General features: G+C 41.3%; 1 protein-coding gene across 2 annotated transcripts in view; it reads left to right on the top strand.

The window, feature by feature from the left end:
* Positions 1-11,257, top strand: part of esama (endothelial cell adhesion molecule a) — a 53,531-nt gene extending 42,274 nt beyond the window's left edge. Inside the window, exons 1-7 of one of the 2 annotated variants that reach the window (XM_072374832.1) lie at positions 1,132-1,552; positions 3,880-4,031; positions 6,587-6,788; positions 6,914-7,069; positions 7,420-7,542; positions 7,722-7,860; positions 8,459-11,257. In XM_072374832.1, the coding sequence (XP_072230933.1) occupies positions 3,900-4,031; positions 6,587-6,788; positions 6,914-7,069; positions 7,420-7,542; positions 7,722-7,860; positions 8,459-8,993 (1,287 nt within the window). In that variant the 5' untranslated portion in view covers positions 1,132-1,552; positions 3,880-3,899 and the 3' untranslated portion in view covers positions 8,994-11,257. Of the gene's footprint in view, positions 1-1,131; positions 1,553-3,879; positions 4,032-6,586; positions 6,789-6,913; positions 7,070-7,419; positions 7,543-7,721; positions 7,861-8,458 lie in introns of those variants that run through there. The other variant, XM_072374831.1, reaches the window with a different exon arrangement.
* The last annotated feature ends 1,123 nt before the right edge of the window (positions 11,258-12,380 follow it).

A 12,380-nucleotide genomic window follows, 5' to 3' on the forward strand; every position in this document is an offset into this window, starting at 1 on the left:
TGCCCTGACTGTCAGCATGCACTGCGACAGTTTCCCACAGAGTAGAAATTGATGCAAGTTTGAGGCCATGATTTTCTTCTGGAAAACAGCAGATTGTAAGTTGGAAATTAGTGTCTGCCCTTAGTGCTGGGGTTATGTTCGTAGTGAGGTTAAAGTCGCTGCGTCATGAGCGATGCCTGTGTTTTGTGGTGATGAGGATGCTAAGTCAGGGGACAAAACTTTGGATTTACTGGTCAATTTATAATCCAACATTTATCCAGGGCAATGAGCTTTGGGTAGTGACTGAAAAGAATGACATTCTGAGTGCAAGCAGGAGAAATCTTTAATCTACATGTGTTGATGCTTCCAGCTTTAGAGACATCTAGAGCTGTGACTCTTCTCTGGAGGGGTTTTCAAAAATCCAGTTGCATCCTGGGTGGCTTCCAGTGGGTGTGTTTTTGGGCACATTCAACTGGTAGGAGGCTCAGGGATTAACCAGGAACACATATAAAAATATACATATATATCAGTCTATAAAAAGGGGGTTGTAGCATGTTGGGCAGAGGGACATCTAGACTAACTTGCTTGAGCTGATGCCAGCACAATACAAGTGTCAGATCACAGATTACAGTTTAAAATATCACTTTAAGTAAGGGTAATATAAAGTAAGAGTATGGGCAGCTCTGCTTGGACAAAAGTATCCTTAGGCATGATACAGAACCCTAACATTGCTTTGCACAAGACAAAAGCCCTTGATGTATAAATTAAAGTGTCTGAATAGGTGTAAGGCACTTCATTTACAGTTTCATAAATGTCAAACCAGTCACTGATGTAGAATTGAGTCCACTCTAATCAGCAACAATTTGTTGCTGCTTTAGCTGTGATGAAACAGGTTGATCGTTGCATTGTTTTTCAAAGAAACTCTCTTTTCAGAGATATTCGTATTCTCTATTCCGTTTATTCATCCCTCTCTCTGAAATAGCACCTCAGTGGCACCTGTTTCTAGTTTAAAACAGTCATCAGAAAGCCCCTCCTGTGACTTGTTAAGTTTGTGTTCAGGCGTCTGTCCATTGTCTCAACATGTCCTCTGTCATGTCCGGGAACCATCCTTCCATCAGTCCGCACCTCTGTAGACAACTGTGTGCCTATTGTTGCTCCAGCAAATCTTCTGAAGAACAGTTCACAAAACAGATTTTGTTTTGTTTGCGCTTCCCTTCTCTCATCTTTCATTTCTCCTCCCACCTTTTCAAGGACCTTCTCTCCTTTCACCAGTATTCACACTCTTCTGTTGCTTTGCATATATCTTAATGATTTAATTAGACCTATTAGGAGCAGTGTTCCCAAATGAGTGTTGCCCACACACTTTCCCTGTCATCACTTTTACTTATCTACTCCATCCGTTTCTATAGTGACGAAGAAAATTATACCTGCACGCACCTCCTCTCTGTGGAGATCTCTTTACTTGTTTCTTACAGCTCTGATTTCACCCCGACAACTGAGAATTGCAAAAGCCAGGAAGTGACAGGAAGACATCAGGTTGCATCTTGAAAGCCGAGTCAGAGTGTTTCTACAGGTCCTTCAAAAGCCATTCTAATCCAGTTTTAAATTATTAAATGAAAAATGAATTCCTCACGATACACTTTTTTTTAAAACTATGAATTAAAGACATCGAGATTGAGGTTGAGGGCCACATTGAGGCCAATGATGCCTGTTTGACTTCACTGGTCAGTTGCGGCTTAGCTGGTGGTGGACCTTGTCCTCCAATCACAAGATTGGTTGTTTGAAGATCCTTTTATGATGACACAATGGCAGGCCAGCTCTATTGTGTGTGTGTGTGTGTGTGTGTGTGTAATGACTAACACATTGCATAACGCATTGAAGATTAATTAGAGTTGTCATTATTAAGTTGAAGGTTGCATTCTTAAAATCAAAAATGATTGTCATTTTGTGCTACTTCGCAAAAAAAGAAGTCAGAAAACAGAAAAATTGTCATGAATTTAATAGTTTCAAAGCCTGAGAAAAGAAATGCCTCACTGTGCTGATATGGCAGCTGATTCATCTGTATCACCTGTCTGATTAAAGCAGAGTAAATCCTTTTTTTTTTTTTGCAAGCAGGGATTAAACAAGCACCACACTTTCTATTGGCACTTTGATTGGCACTTCGCTGTTTCTAGATATGAGATTAAACCTTTGAATCAGTAACATTGCAGCGAACAACAATTTCTTTGTTAAGATATAGTGGAGTAATGGCATCCTTTGGGTCCAGTCCATTGTGCCTCTCAGCGTATTCCCTCTCTTTTTTAAACTATTTTCTGCATTTTAAAAAGGCTTGAATATACTTCTTGAGCAGGGGGTTAGGGCTGCACAAACGCATGTCGACATGTTACAGTGTTTTGCTGCAACTTGGGGACGGCACACGATACAATGGAGATATCAGAGCTGTGTGGTTCTCTCTGTTGTGTTTGTGCTGTTGTTGGTCCTTTAGTTTTGTGTGACACCTTTGAAATGGCACTAAAGAACTATGGCAGCAAGCCTGAGGCAACTATTTTAATACAGATGACTTCATCATGTACGAGTCATATAGAAGGGCATTCGTAGACCAAGTCTCTTCTTTGTAGTGTCTACCCTGAGCAGATGTAGTGAAGAGGTTCAGCTTTGGCTCTCTTGGGCAAACACTTTCGAACTGAACTTTGCTGTTACGTTTGATTTCATCATTATCGATGCATGGTGAAAGTTTTGTTGGTGACAACTATGGCACCAATACAATGTTACTAATTAGGAAGAGCTACTACCGTATTCTATGGTGTGTTACATCAAAGCGGACTAATGCAGTATGCAGTGCGTATGTAGCCCACGTGTGGAATGATAAATTATTTAAAATAGGTACCTCTATGCAGTGTAGAGGATGAGATGTTTGCATATGCGTGTGAGTTGTCACCAGCTGGATTTCCACCTTTTTTGTATTGTGTGTTTTCATGTCAGTCTCACACACAGGAAGTCCCACCAGATTTTGAAAATATACGTACACCTGCCACATTGCCGCCTTTCTTGTTTTCTGATGAAGGCGCACTCTCTGTTGTACACTCTGTTAGAGATGACAGGTATGTGAATTATCAAGAATGACTTAGACAGTTCATTTTCTTCCATGTTTGGCTTGTTAGATAAAGTGAGGCGTACACAGCTCTAACCTCACCAGTCTGCTCTCTACCAGAAGAGGTGAAAAGGTCATGGATGAGAGAGAGAAAAAGAACGCATAAGGATGGATTTTGTGAATGATTAAGAGTGACAATTTTAAAAAGATGAACGAAATTTAGTGCCCTAATGCATGTCTGCATGTATTCGTCTTCTTTGCTCCTCTGTCTGTTATTTTTGCTGTAATTGCAGGGATGGGCAGAATACTAAAAGAGGACTAATATAAGGATTCAAACCGCCTTCATTTATAACTAAGAGGAGGCTTATGCTCTATGAGAAAACCCTCAATTAAAGTAAATGAATCAGTTTTCTTCAGCATGAATGAATAGGAAGTTTTTCATGAGTAATAGATGTGTTTTGGCTCTATGCTGCCCTCCTCTGGCTAAAAATGCTCACATTGTTTCAGCTCCACAATCAGTCAGCTTTCATTTTGTCACTTCACAGACTCGGGTAGCATTAAAAGTGTGTACTATAGTATTTCACATGACTTTTCACATGGTTGGAACATTTCTACATGACATAATGAGCTTTCATGTTGTTGCCGTTTCATTTGTGCATGTCATTTTAATTGTGAAACAATTAAAACACGTTTCCTTTTTATTTTTTTCTGTGCAGATAGATTCAGAAGAGTTTACAGTAAAGCATATCATGAAAAATCTTTGCAGGGCATTAACGGTAATGTTTTCTCCCCTTCCTTCCCCCATCCAGGCATAGGGGCCCAGATCCAGATGCCCTCTACAAGTGTGGAAGCAATCAAGGGTCAGTCCGTGGAGCTGAAGGCCTTATACACCCCGGACACAGGCAGTGACCTGAGCCTCAACGTTGTCGTCTGGAACTTGGTCTCAAACAACTCCCAGCTGGTAAGGAACCCGATGATAGGTGCTGCAAACAGTCATTAAGTCAAATTAATACTATAAATATTTAAATTCAGATCTGTTCCGGCCATCAAATCCTAATTTGCTGTTTGTGGATATATAATCTGGGATTACAGTTAAAAAGGTTTTCATGTTCTTATGTCCCTAATCTGGCAAAGCTCTTCCTCAGAAAGATTTTAGCTTAGTTTTGTCTTTGATTCATTTCTGAGAGCATATGAAGCGTATTATGAAGTGGACTTTTTTGCTGTGCATTTGTCTTCTTTCGGTGTTACGAAATGAAGGTAAGGCAAATGTGTTCTTTACATTTTTATGAAGTCTTTTATGAGGTAAAGAAGGAAATGAAGCTGAGGGGTCGTACATAAGACAGACTGAGCAGCTTCCTCATCAACCCAGCTCTGTTTTGGGCCGTGGTCCAGCTTGTTGTACATATCTGCCGAGGTTGGATTATTGAGCTGTGCAAACGGACGAGCCAAAAAGAGGATCCCAAACGAACAGCCATCCGGTGTCTCACTCTGCCGTACTGTTATTCGCAGCCAAAGTGATGAATGAAAAGAACAGAGTCTCACTATTTTATTCTTCTGAGCGCCTTATGTGTCCATTTTTTTGAAGCACAGCCACAAGCCTGGTGCACATCCAAGCAGTTAAAGCGAGGAAGGCTCACCGCCTCTGGCACATGAAACTTATTGAAAGTAGAAAATTGTCCTCCACTCCAGGATATTGCTGCCTACTAAATCTGGCAAGAATCATTACTGATGTTTGGCTTGCAGGTGTTTTGTGTCACCTAACTTGCTTCCATCCACCTGAATAAAGTGATATTGACTCAGTGTACAATAAAGTTTAATGACATGGTTGGATCCAGCTTCCTTTAACGTAATCTGAAGCACTATACTAACCTGTTTTTGTGCTTCTTGCCAATTCAGTCCAACCTTAATGCACATCTCCAGCGTTTGGTGGTCCATCCCAGATGCCTCCGAGTCTAGAGGAGTTGTTGCCATCTCTGGACAAAAGTTAACACAATGCTAATTCTTTTGTACGATGTAGTCTGAGTCATTATGAGTGTAACACTGTATTTAGTGCTTTACGAAGCTTTCCCACAGACCATGAGGCTAAATCAGCTATCGCTTGAATGATTGTTCTTTATGCAGACTTATCTGAGGGATCGAAGAACATATCTGTCCAGCTTCGGCTTGCGCCCTGAAAGTACCCCCAGTCCCTGAGTCCTATTCAAAATATGACCATTTTGGAGAGTTCCAAGCACGTCTCACACATATGTGTTGGTCCACATATTATCTGTTATCTGTTTCGACATATCATAACAATATGTTGTTAAGTTTGGGAAAGAAGTCTTCTCTTCTGGGAGGGTTTTGTTTAACTATAGAGACCATGTATTCAGTATTTTGATGACCCATCAACCATCATCCTCCATTAAGAATAGAACTTATTCTCTGCTGATTGTACATACAGGTATGTCTCTTCTAAAATAAAATCAGCAGCATGTCAATGCCATGTGGTCCATTTTTCTATGTTCTGGTAAGAAAAAAAACATGGTGTAAAGTAAAGTTTATTTATTTTTAACCACTAAAATTGAGTAATTTAGAAATTAAATGTGCTGCAGGCGTGAAATAAAAAAGCTGACAAATGAACAGTCAACAAATGAAATTAAGTTGATGGGACAAACCAGAATATCTTGAGTTTGTGCACTGTCTGCAGTGAAATAAAGGTTTAAATGCAAGGATCACTGTGTAAAATATATTTTTTTTAATGTAGTTTACACATTGCAACCATTTCCACCCTGGAAGGTCACACTGAAGAGGCAGCCTGGTGCTACTAGCAATGAAATGTTCGTTCTTGGTAAGCAGCTCGAATGAAGTGTGATCTCTTGAGGCCATTTACTGTTAAGTCCATATTTAAACAGAGGAAGCACACACTCATTTTGGCCTTTTATGATACGTATGCTGCATATGTGACAACTTAACTCTGAATGAGATTATTATTAGCGGCAAGTACCCAGAGGAATATCTATTGCTATAACATGGAATTCAAAGGTGAAAATTCTTGCATACGTACCAGTTTGAAAACAGGTCAGACTCTTATTCTCACAGAATCATTGCATGTTTTGAAACTCCAACCTTACATTAGTGACACAGAACATCTTTTTAACTCCAGGCTTATAGAAATGGATTAAAAAAATGGGCAGTAGATGACTCTACGAGAAGACTGCTTTGGCAGAAACAAATTGAGTTCATGTACCTCGGCAATGCATTTCACATGCATTTGAGAAATGCCAAAAGTTTAAAATTTTCTGGGCCAGAAATGTTGGGAATATAAATCCCTCTGATTCTTTTGACCCAGGATAACGGCAAAGCAATCATATTGACTCGGATGTCTATAAAACTGCCTCCTCCTTCGTCCTTGGATGTGGACGAGTGCTTGTTCTGAGGCTAGGTTTGCTTCTGTGCAACTGGTGAAGATCAGAAATGTTTATCTCTAGCATCCTGAATTTTCAGCTGACTTTCTCTGACCTCTGTCCTCCTTTCCAGATTATATCCTACAACAAAGGATCCACGAGCGTGAGCAGCCCGCAGTATAATGGCCGCGTCCGTTTTTCTGATAAGATGCCCTCCAGGGATGTGTCGTTGTACATCAACAACACCCAGGAGTCGGACTCAGGGCGCTACTTCTGCCAGGTCCTCTTTCCCAATAAGGCTGGTGTCACCGCTGAGCTCATTCTGAATGTGAAGGGTGAGATAAACAACAGTTTGCTTTGGCTTGTGTCACAGCTGTACTAATCACATTGACTATGGAGGAGGCATTCTGTTGTGAAAGCTAACATTTCAAAATACTCACATACTTTGTTTTGCTTTCAGTCCCTCCCGCTGTTCCTAAGTGCTCTCTGTCAGGGAAACCAGTGCTTAAAGGAAATGTGACTCTGAGCTGCCACTCCAGCAGTGGGAAACCCATCCCCATGTACAAGTGGAGGAAAACCAGCCCCAGCTCTGAGGTCTTCTTCTCACCCATGGCCAGTGAGTGGAGTCACTGAAATAATCTTAATCAGTCTTATTGTTTTGGTTATTGTCTCTTGTTGCCAGATTCATCTCTCAAGTCCAGCTCAAAGATCAAAATGGGAACCATGGAGCATGTGTTAAACCCCTTGGGTAGTTTGAGTCCAGTTGAACGCATGCTTTATCAGTAGCAATGCTCAGAACTACTATTTGAGACATTCAGTTAACAGCATTTACGTAAGAGCCGACATCTAAAGGTTAATTCTGATCCTCAGAGTTGAAATCTGAAATGTAAATTGAGCGCATAATGTCTTCGGTCTTGACCTTACTGAATGCATGAGCGCTTGACCGTAGCCGTCCTGTTGTTTCAGATGAGAAGACCGGCACTCTCAAGCTGAGCAACCTGAGCAGCAACATGTCCGGGAAGTACATGTGCACGGCCAGCAATTCAGCCGGTGCAGAAACCTGCGTCATCAACCTGGATATCGTCAGCTGTACGTAACACACAGCAACATTTGTGATAAAATGGACTTCATGTAAACTGAGGAATGTTTTAATCAAACTGCCGTTTCTTGTTTATCTGGTGTACAACCAAGAGTTCACCCCCAGGTCCAGCATCTATGTTGTGTGGATTTGGGTGACATGTGATCACATGTGTGCTACATTCTTCCAGCCAGTAAAGTGGGAGTGATCGTCGGCGCAACGGTGGGCTCGGTGCTGGGATTCATCTTCCTCCTCTTCGTCTGCCTGGCTTTCCTGGTGCTTTTCAAGAGGCGGAGATACAACGAGGACGACATGGCCAACGAAATCAAGTGAGTTCATGTGGCAGAATTTCTGTTAAAACGTCTGAAGAGCTTCCATGTGTCCTCACTGTAAAGGTGAAACTCAGATGTTTATTATGGAGCACCAAGCTTCATAGGAGGCTGTATTCCCTCACTCACCAATGCACTTTGTACTCTCTGGTTAACTGCTCATCATTACCCATACACAGACTATTGCATTGGTATAATTTGATTTACAATTCCATCCTTGGTTTGCTGCCAACGTATTTGTCTTCCTAAATGTCACACGGACAGGGCGGACGTAACCTTTGCTCGTTTCTTTTCTTCAGTGTTCCCTCGGTGCGTACAGAGCTTGGCAAAGAGGCATTTTCTTATTCTGCTGCATTGACTTTAGTGCTTTTCGCTTTTATTTAGGCGCTGTAAGCACTGTACAGATGATTAGGTTTGTTTGAAACAGGTCTCTCTTGAGAATGAGTCTGTGTTTCTCAATGAGATTGCCTGTATGAATAAAGGTTAAATAGCTGCTAATACCGTACCTTCCTATCAAGGCGTTTTGTGGAGTCTTGTGAAATAAGTGGGAGACATTTGGTGTCATTTCCTCACACCCTCATGTCTTCCTCACCTCCAGAGAGGACGCACAGGCTCCCAAACGAGTGTCGTGGGCAAAGAGCGGCATGGGTTCTGATGTCATCTCCAAGAACGGCACTCTGTCCTCCATCGCCTCCAGTCCGCACCACAAAGACCCCACACACCACCATAGCAGCAACCACCACCTGCAGCAGTACCCCCAGCATCCCGCCTCGGACACCGCCTCCATCATCACCGCCACGGGCAGCACAGCCGGCTACAGACCCTCCCGCCACCACGGGGCGTCCACCCCCACCCACTACAGCTACAACAACAGCGCCACCCTGCCGCGCGGGCAGCCCGTCTCGTCCGAGGCCATCACCAACGGGAGCTCCTTGCCGGTGCAGGAGCGCTACACCCAGCTACCCCAGGCCCAGGCGCTGCCACAGTCCTACACCCAGCCTCAGATGCAGCTCCAGGTCGCTCCCCCTCCACCTCCGCTGCCCACCTCCACCATCACAGCCTCCAACATCAGCCGCATGGGTGGGGTGCCCATAATGGTGCCTGCACAAAACCAGGCAGGCTCTCTGGTCTAACGTCACCTCGTGCTGACGTGGAGTGTTAAAATGGCGTGTTTGACACAGAGTCAGATGCTGGTGTTTGTTGATTTAAAGGGAACGCTTTGTTTCATTAGTATTTAGCAAAGAAGTACAGAAGATGAAAAGGTCACTTGCTGTTAGATGCTTTCAAGTCCACAGGCTGTCATGACAAGAATCTCAGATGTGCTGTTTACTTGCTTTGAATATACTTTATTAAAGTCTCCATATTCCTTTTTCACTGTATATTTTGCAGATTTCAGTATGTATAGATATGATTTTCATACATCTGTCCACTATGTTCTTTTTCATGTTATAATCATCAATGTTATATCCTCTAGAGTTTTTCTTCTCGCCTTTCTCACAACAACTGGATTAGCGTTTGAGTTTTTTCAATTTTATTTGTATTTATTCGCAAGTCTCTCAGATGAATACACAGATGAAATGAGAGGAAGGTGATGCCAGTCGGCTTTATCCGTCCATCGTTTTAAACTTTGAAAAAAAAAAAAGTACCTGAAGCAGAACTCGTCAAGACCAAAAACAGGTTTAAGCACATGTTTGTAGTACTGTTCGGAGCGGGGAATGTCTCTCAAAGATTGTAATGCTAAATGTGTCGCTGAGTATGCTTCTGCAGCAGTCGTACGAGAGCTCAGAGAAGACAGTGTAATGTTTGCCCACGGTGAAGTCCGGCCCCTGAGAAAATCATAATCCTCTGGAGTGGATGGGTGGGTGGTGGGGGGTGGATGGTTGTGGTTTGGGCTTTACTTAGCTTTTTTCATTTTGTAAAATGCTCTTAGACTATTCTTTAAACATGGATTAGCAAAAGCTTCTTATGATATTGAGCACTATTCAGAACTGCACTGTGGTAACTTTACTAATATAGATTTCCAGTTGCCTGCAGCATTGAAATTGTAAATAAGCTATTTATTGGATGTTAAATGTTTTACAGACAGCCTGTGTGGATCATACTGTATGACGCAGGTGACGTGTTTGCCTGCAACACTGGATAACGACCAAAGAAATGCGTTCTGTATCAGATCCCTCCGTATGTTCGAGCTTGTTTCCACTAACAGAGGAAAGAAAGTCGGGGTTATGAGAGTTTAGGTTAATGTGACGTTTTGATTTGCAGTCAAAGACCTTTTGGACAAACCTTTTACCGTTTGACTGACAGATACATTATGAGGAAATTGGAACAACAACTGCAACAAAAGGCTGACTCAGTTTTCTCTGACAAAGAAAAAGCCTCAAGATCACTGTTCTTTTTTTTCTTTTTTTTTTTACCATTTTATGTGAAAAGCTCTCCTTAGATTTTAGAGGATAAATTTGTTCATTTAGAGCAATGTTTTAATGAACATGTGTTTGTTTCATGTCAGCAAAGTAGACGAATGCTGGATATTGGCTCAAAGACAGTTTTCCATTCCATAAAAAGGAGAAATATTTGGTTTAAATATGAATGAAAAAACTCCAGTCAACTCGCTTCTGTAAGAACGGAACCAGAGAGACGCACGCTTGGTTATCTTTTACACCGAGGGATTCAATAACACAGAAATAAATATCAAAGTATTATTTTTAATCGTTTTGGTCGTATTTTTCTTTTTACTTTTAAAAATTGTTTCGGCCACCGTTTTATAAACGCTTGTGATGATTGAATTTAACATTCAGATTTTGAAAAAAAAAAAAGAGAAGAAAATCAACTTCTGCTGTATTGTCGTTACACTGGATTATTCGTGTGCTGTGTGCACTGAAAGCGATAACATTCGATGGCGACTGCTCTGAAAGCTAAATGTGGTTGCACTGAAGCTTTGACGGTTTTTTACGAGCATCTGCAACACGCTAAAGCAAATTGGAAAGAACCGATGAGAGAAATTTGGCGGCCGAGTTGAAAGCATTTTTTATAACTAGGATTTATTAGAATCAACAGACTCGGTGTTTTAAAGTGTGAATGGGTCATTTAAAAGTGTACATTATCGATATTAAAAATGTATGCAAGACAAGCCTTTATTTTTATACGAGCACATGAACAGAGTTTCCTAATAAAGTAGAAAGTCTTTTACGAACTAAAGAAGTGCTCTCTGTCACACTGAGTTATAAACCGGGATGGATTCTATAACTTCTGTGGACAAATTGGTGGCCAAACGTGTTCTTATTTGTACAGATGGCCTAAACTGTGGACATTAATGTACAGTGTGCACTTGTATCCTCCATATTTATGTTCATCGAAAATGCCTTGTATGATATTTTCAATTAAAATACAAATGAACATATGTCTGCAAGTTTGTTTGGGGTTTTTTTTGGGTGGGGGGTTGGTTTTTGGTTTGCCTTTTTGCAGCCAGGGAAGGATAACTGTACAGCAAAAATCCAAAGGTCCAAACAGGGAGGAGACACTGGGACAGAGCTTTGGTTTGAAATGACCAACAGTTACTGTTGTAAAGTCAATCGAATTGTTGTTTTAAAAGAAAAAAGAAAAGAAAAAGAGTGAAAAAGAAGTTAAAAAGAAAAACCCACTACACCGAGTTGTAACCTGATGCAAGGGAGGTGCAAGCCTGCAGGAAATAATGCGTTTACACATTTCTGCCTTTGTGGAAATCAAAGTGCAGTCATGCCTGTCGTTTCATGACCAAGAGCGGGAAAAATATCACAGAAATGAAAATTTGGTTCCAACTTTCAGGGAAAACGCTTTTTGAAGAGACAAAGCAGTGCACAGTCTAATCAAAAGTGCCGTTAAATCAAGCATCTGGGAAGATTTAAGTAAATAAGCTAATTACATTATATTTTGAAACAGGGATCAATGTTCTGATGCATTTCTCTCTTTACGAGTAATATAGCAAAAGCGCAGTCTTTGTTCCAGATTTTCACCACTAGATGGCAGCTAAGCAGCTCCGTTAGTGAAAATGGAGGAGACAGTCGGTGATCAGTCAATGTGATAAATGTTACACCACATTATTTGACCTAGAAGTGTTCAGACTCTATCACAAACATATATCCAGTGCAATAGACAGTCACACCACAGATTCATACGGTGAATAGTTGAACTTTTGCAGGATATAACAACTAGTGACTGATGACTTTTCACACAAGGAACTACATTGGGGTTTGTCTTCAATTTCAAGCAAACAAACACTGTCATAGGGCAGAGCAGAACCTTTTCTCTGCATATTAACTGAAACGCTACAGCAGAATAAGCGCTGCTGTATAAATGATGGGTGCACTCTATTTAGGGGGAGATCTAATGGTTAATATGTCTTTTGTAATGTAAAATTATGACTGGCTAATTTTCATTCTTGATACAATCTACTTGACTGGCAATAAATGGCCTAAAGGAGAAGAAGGAACCAGACGGATGGCCTGGATTTCCAGCTTGAGGAGTGTTAGAAGGAAAAGGAAAGA

Source organism: Leuresthes tenuis, unplaced genomic scaffold (assembly GCF_036924035.1).
Source record: "Leuresthes tenuis unplaced genomic scaffold, fLeuTen1.0.hap1 SCAF_21, whole genome shotgun sequence".
Lineage (NCBI taxonomy): Eukaryota > Metazoa > Chordata > Actinopteri > Atheriniformes > Atherinopsidae > Leuresthes > Leuresthes tenuis.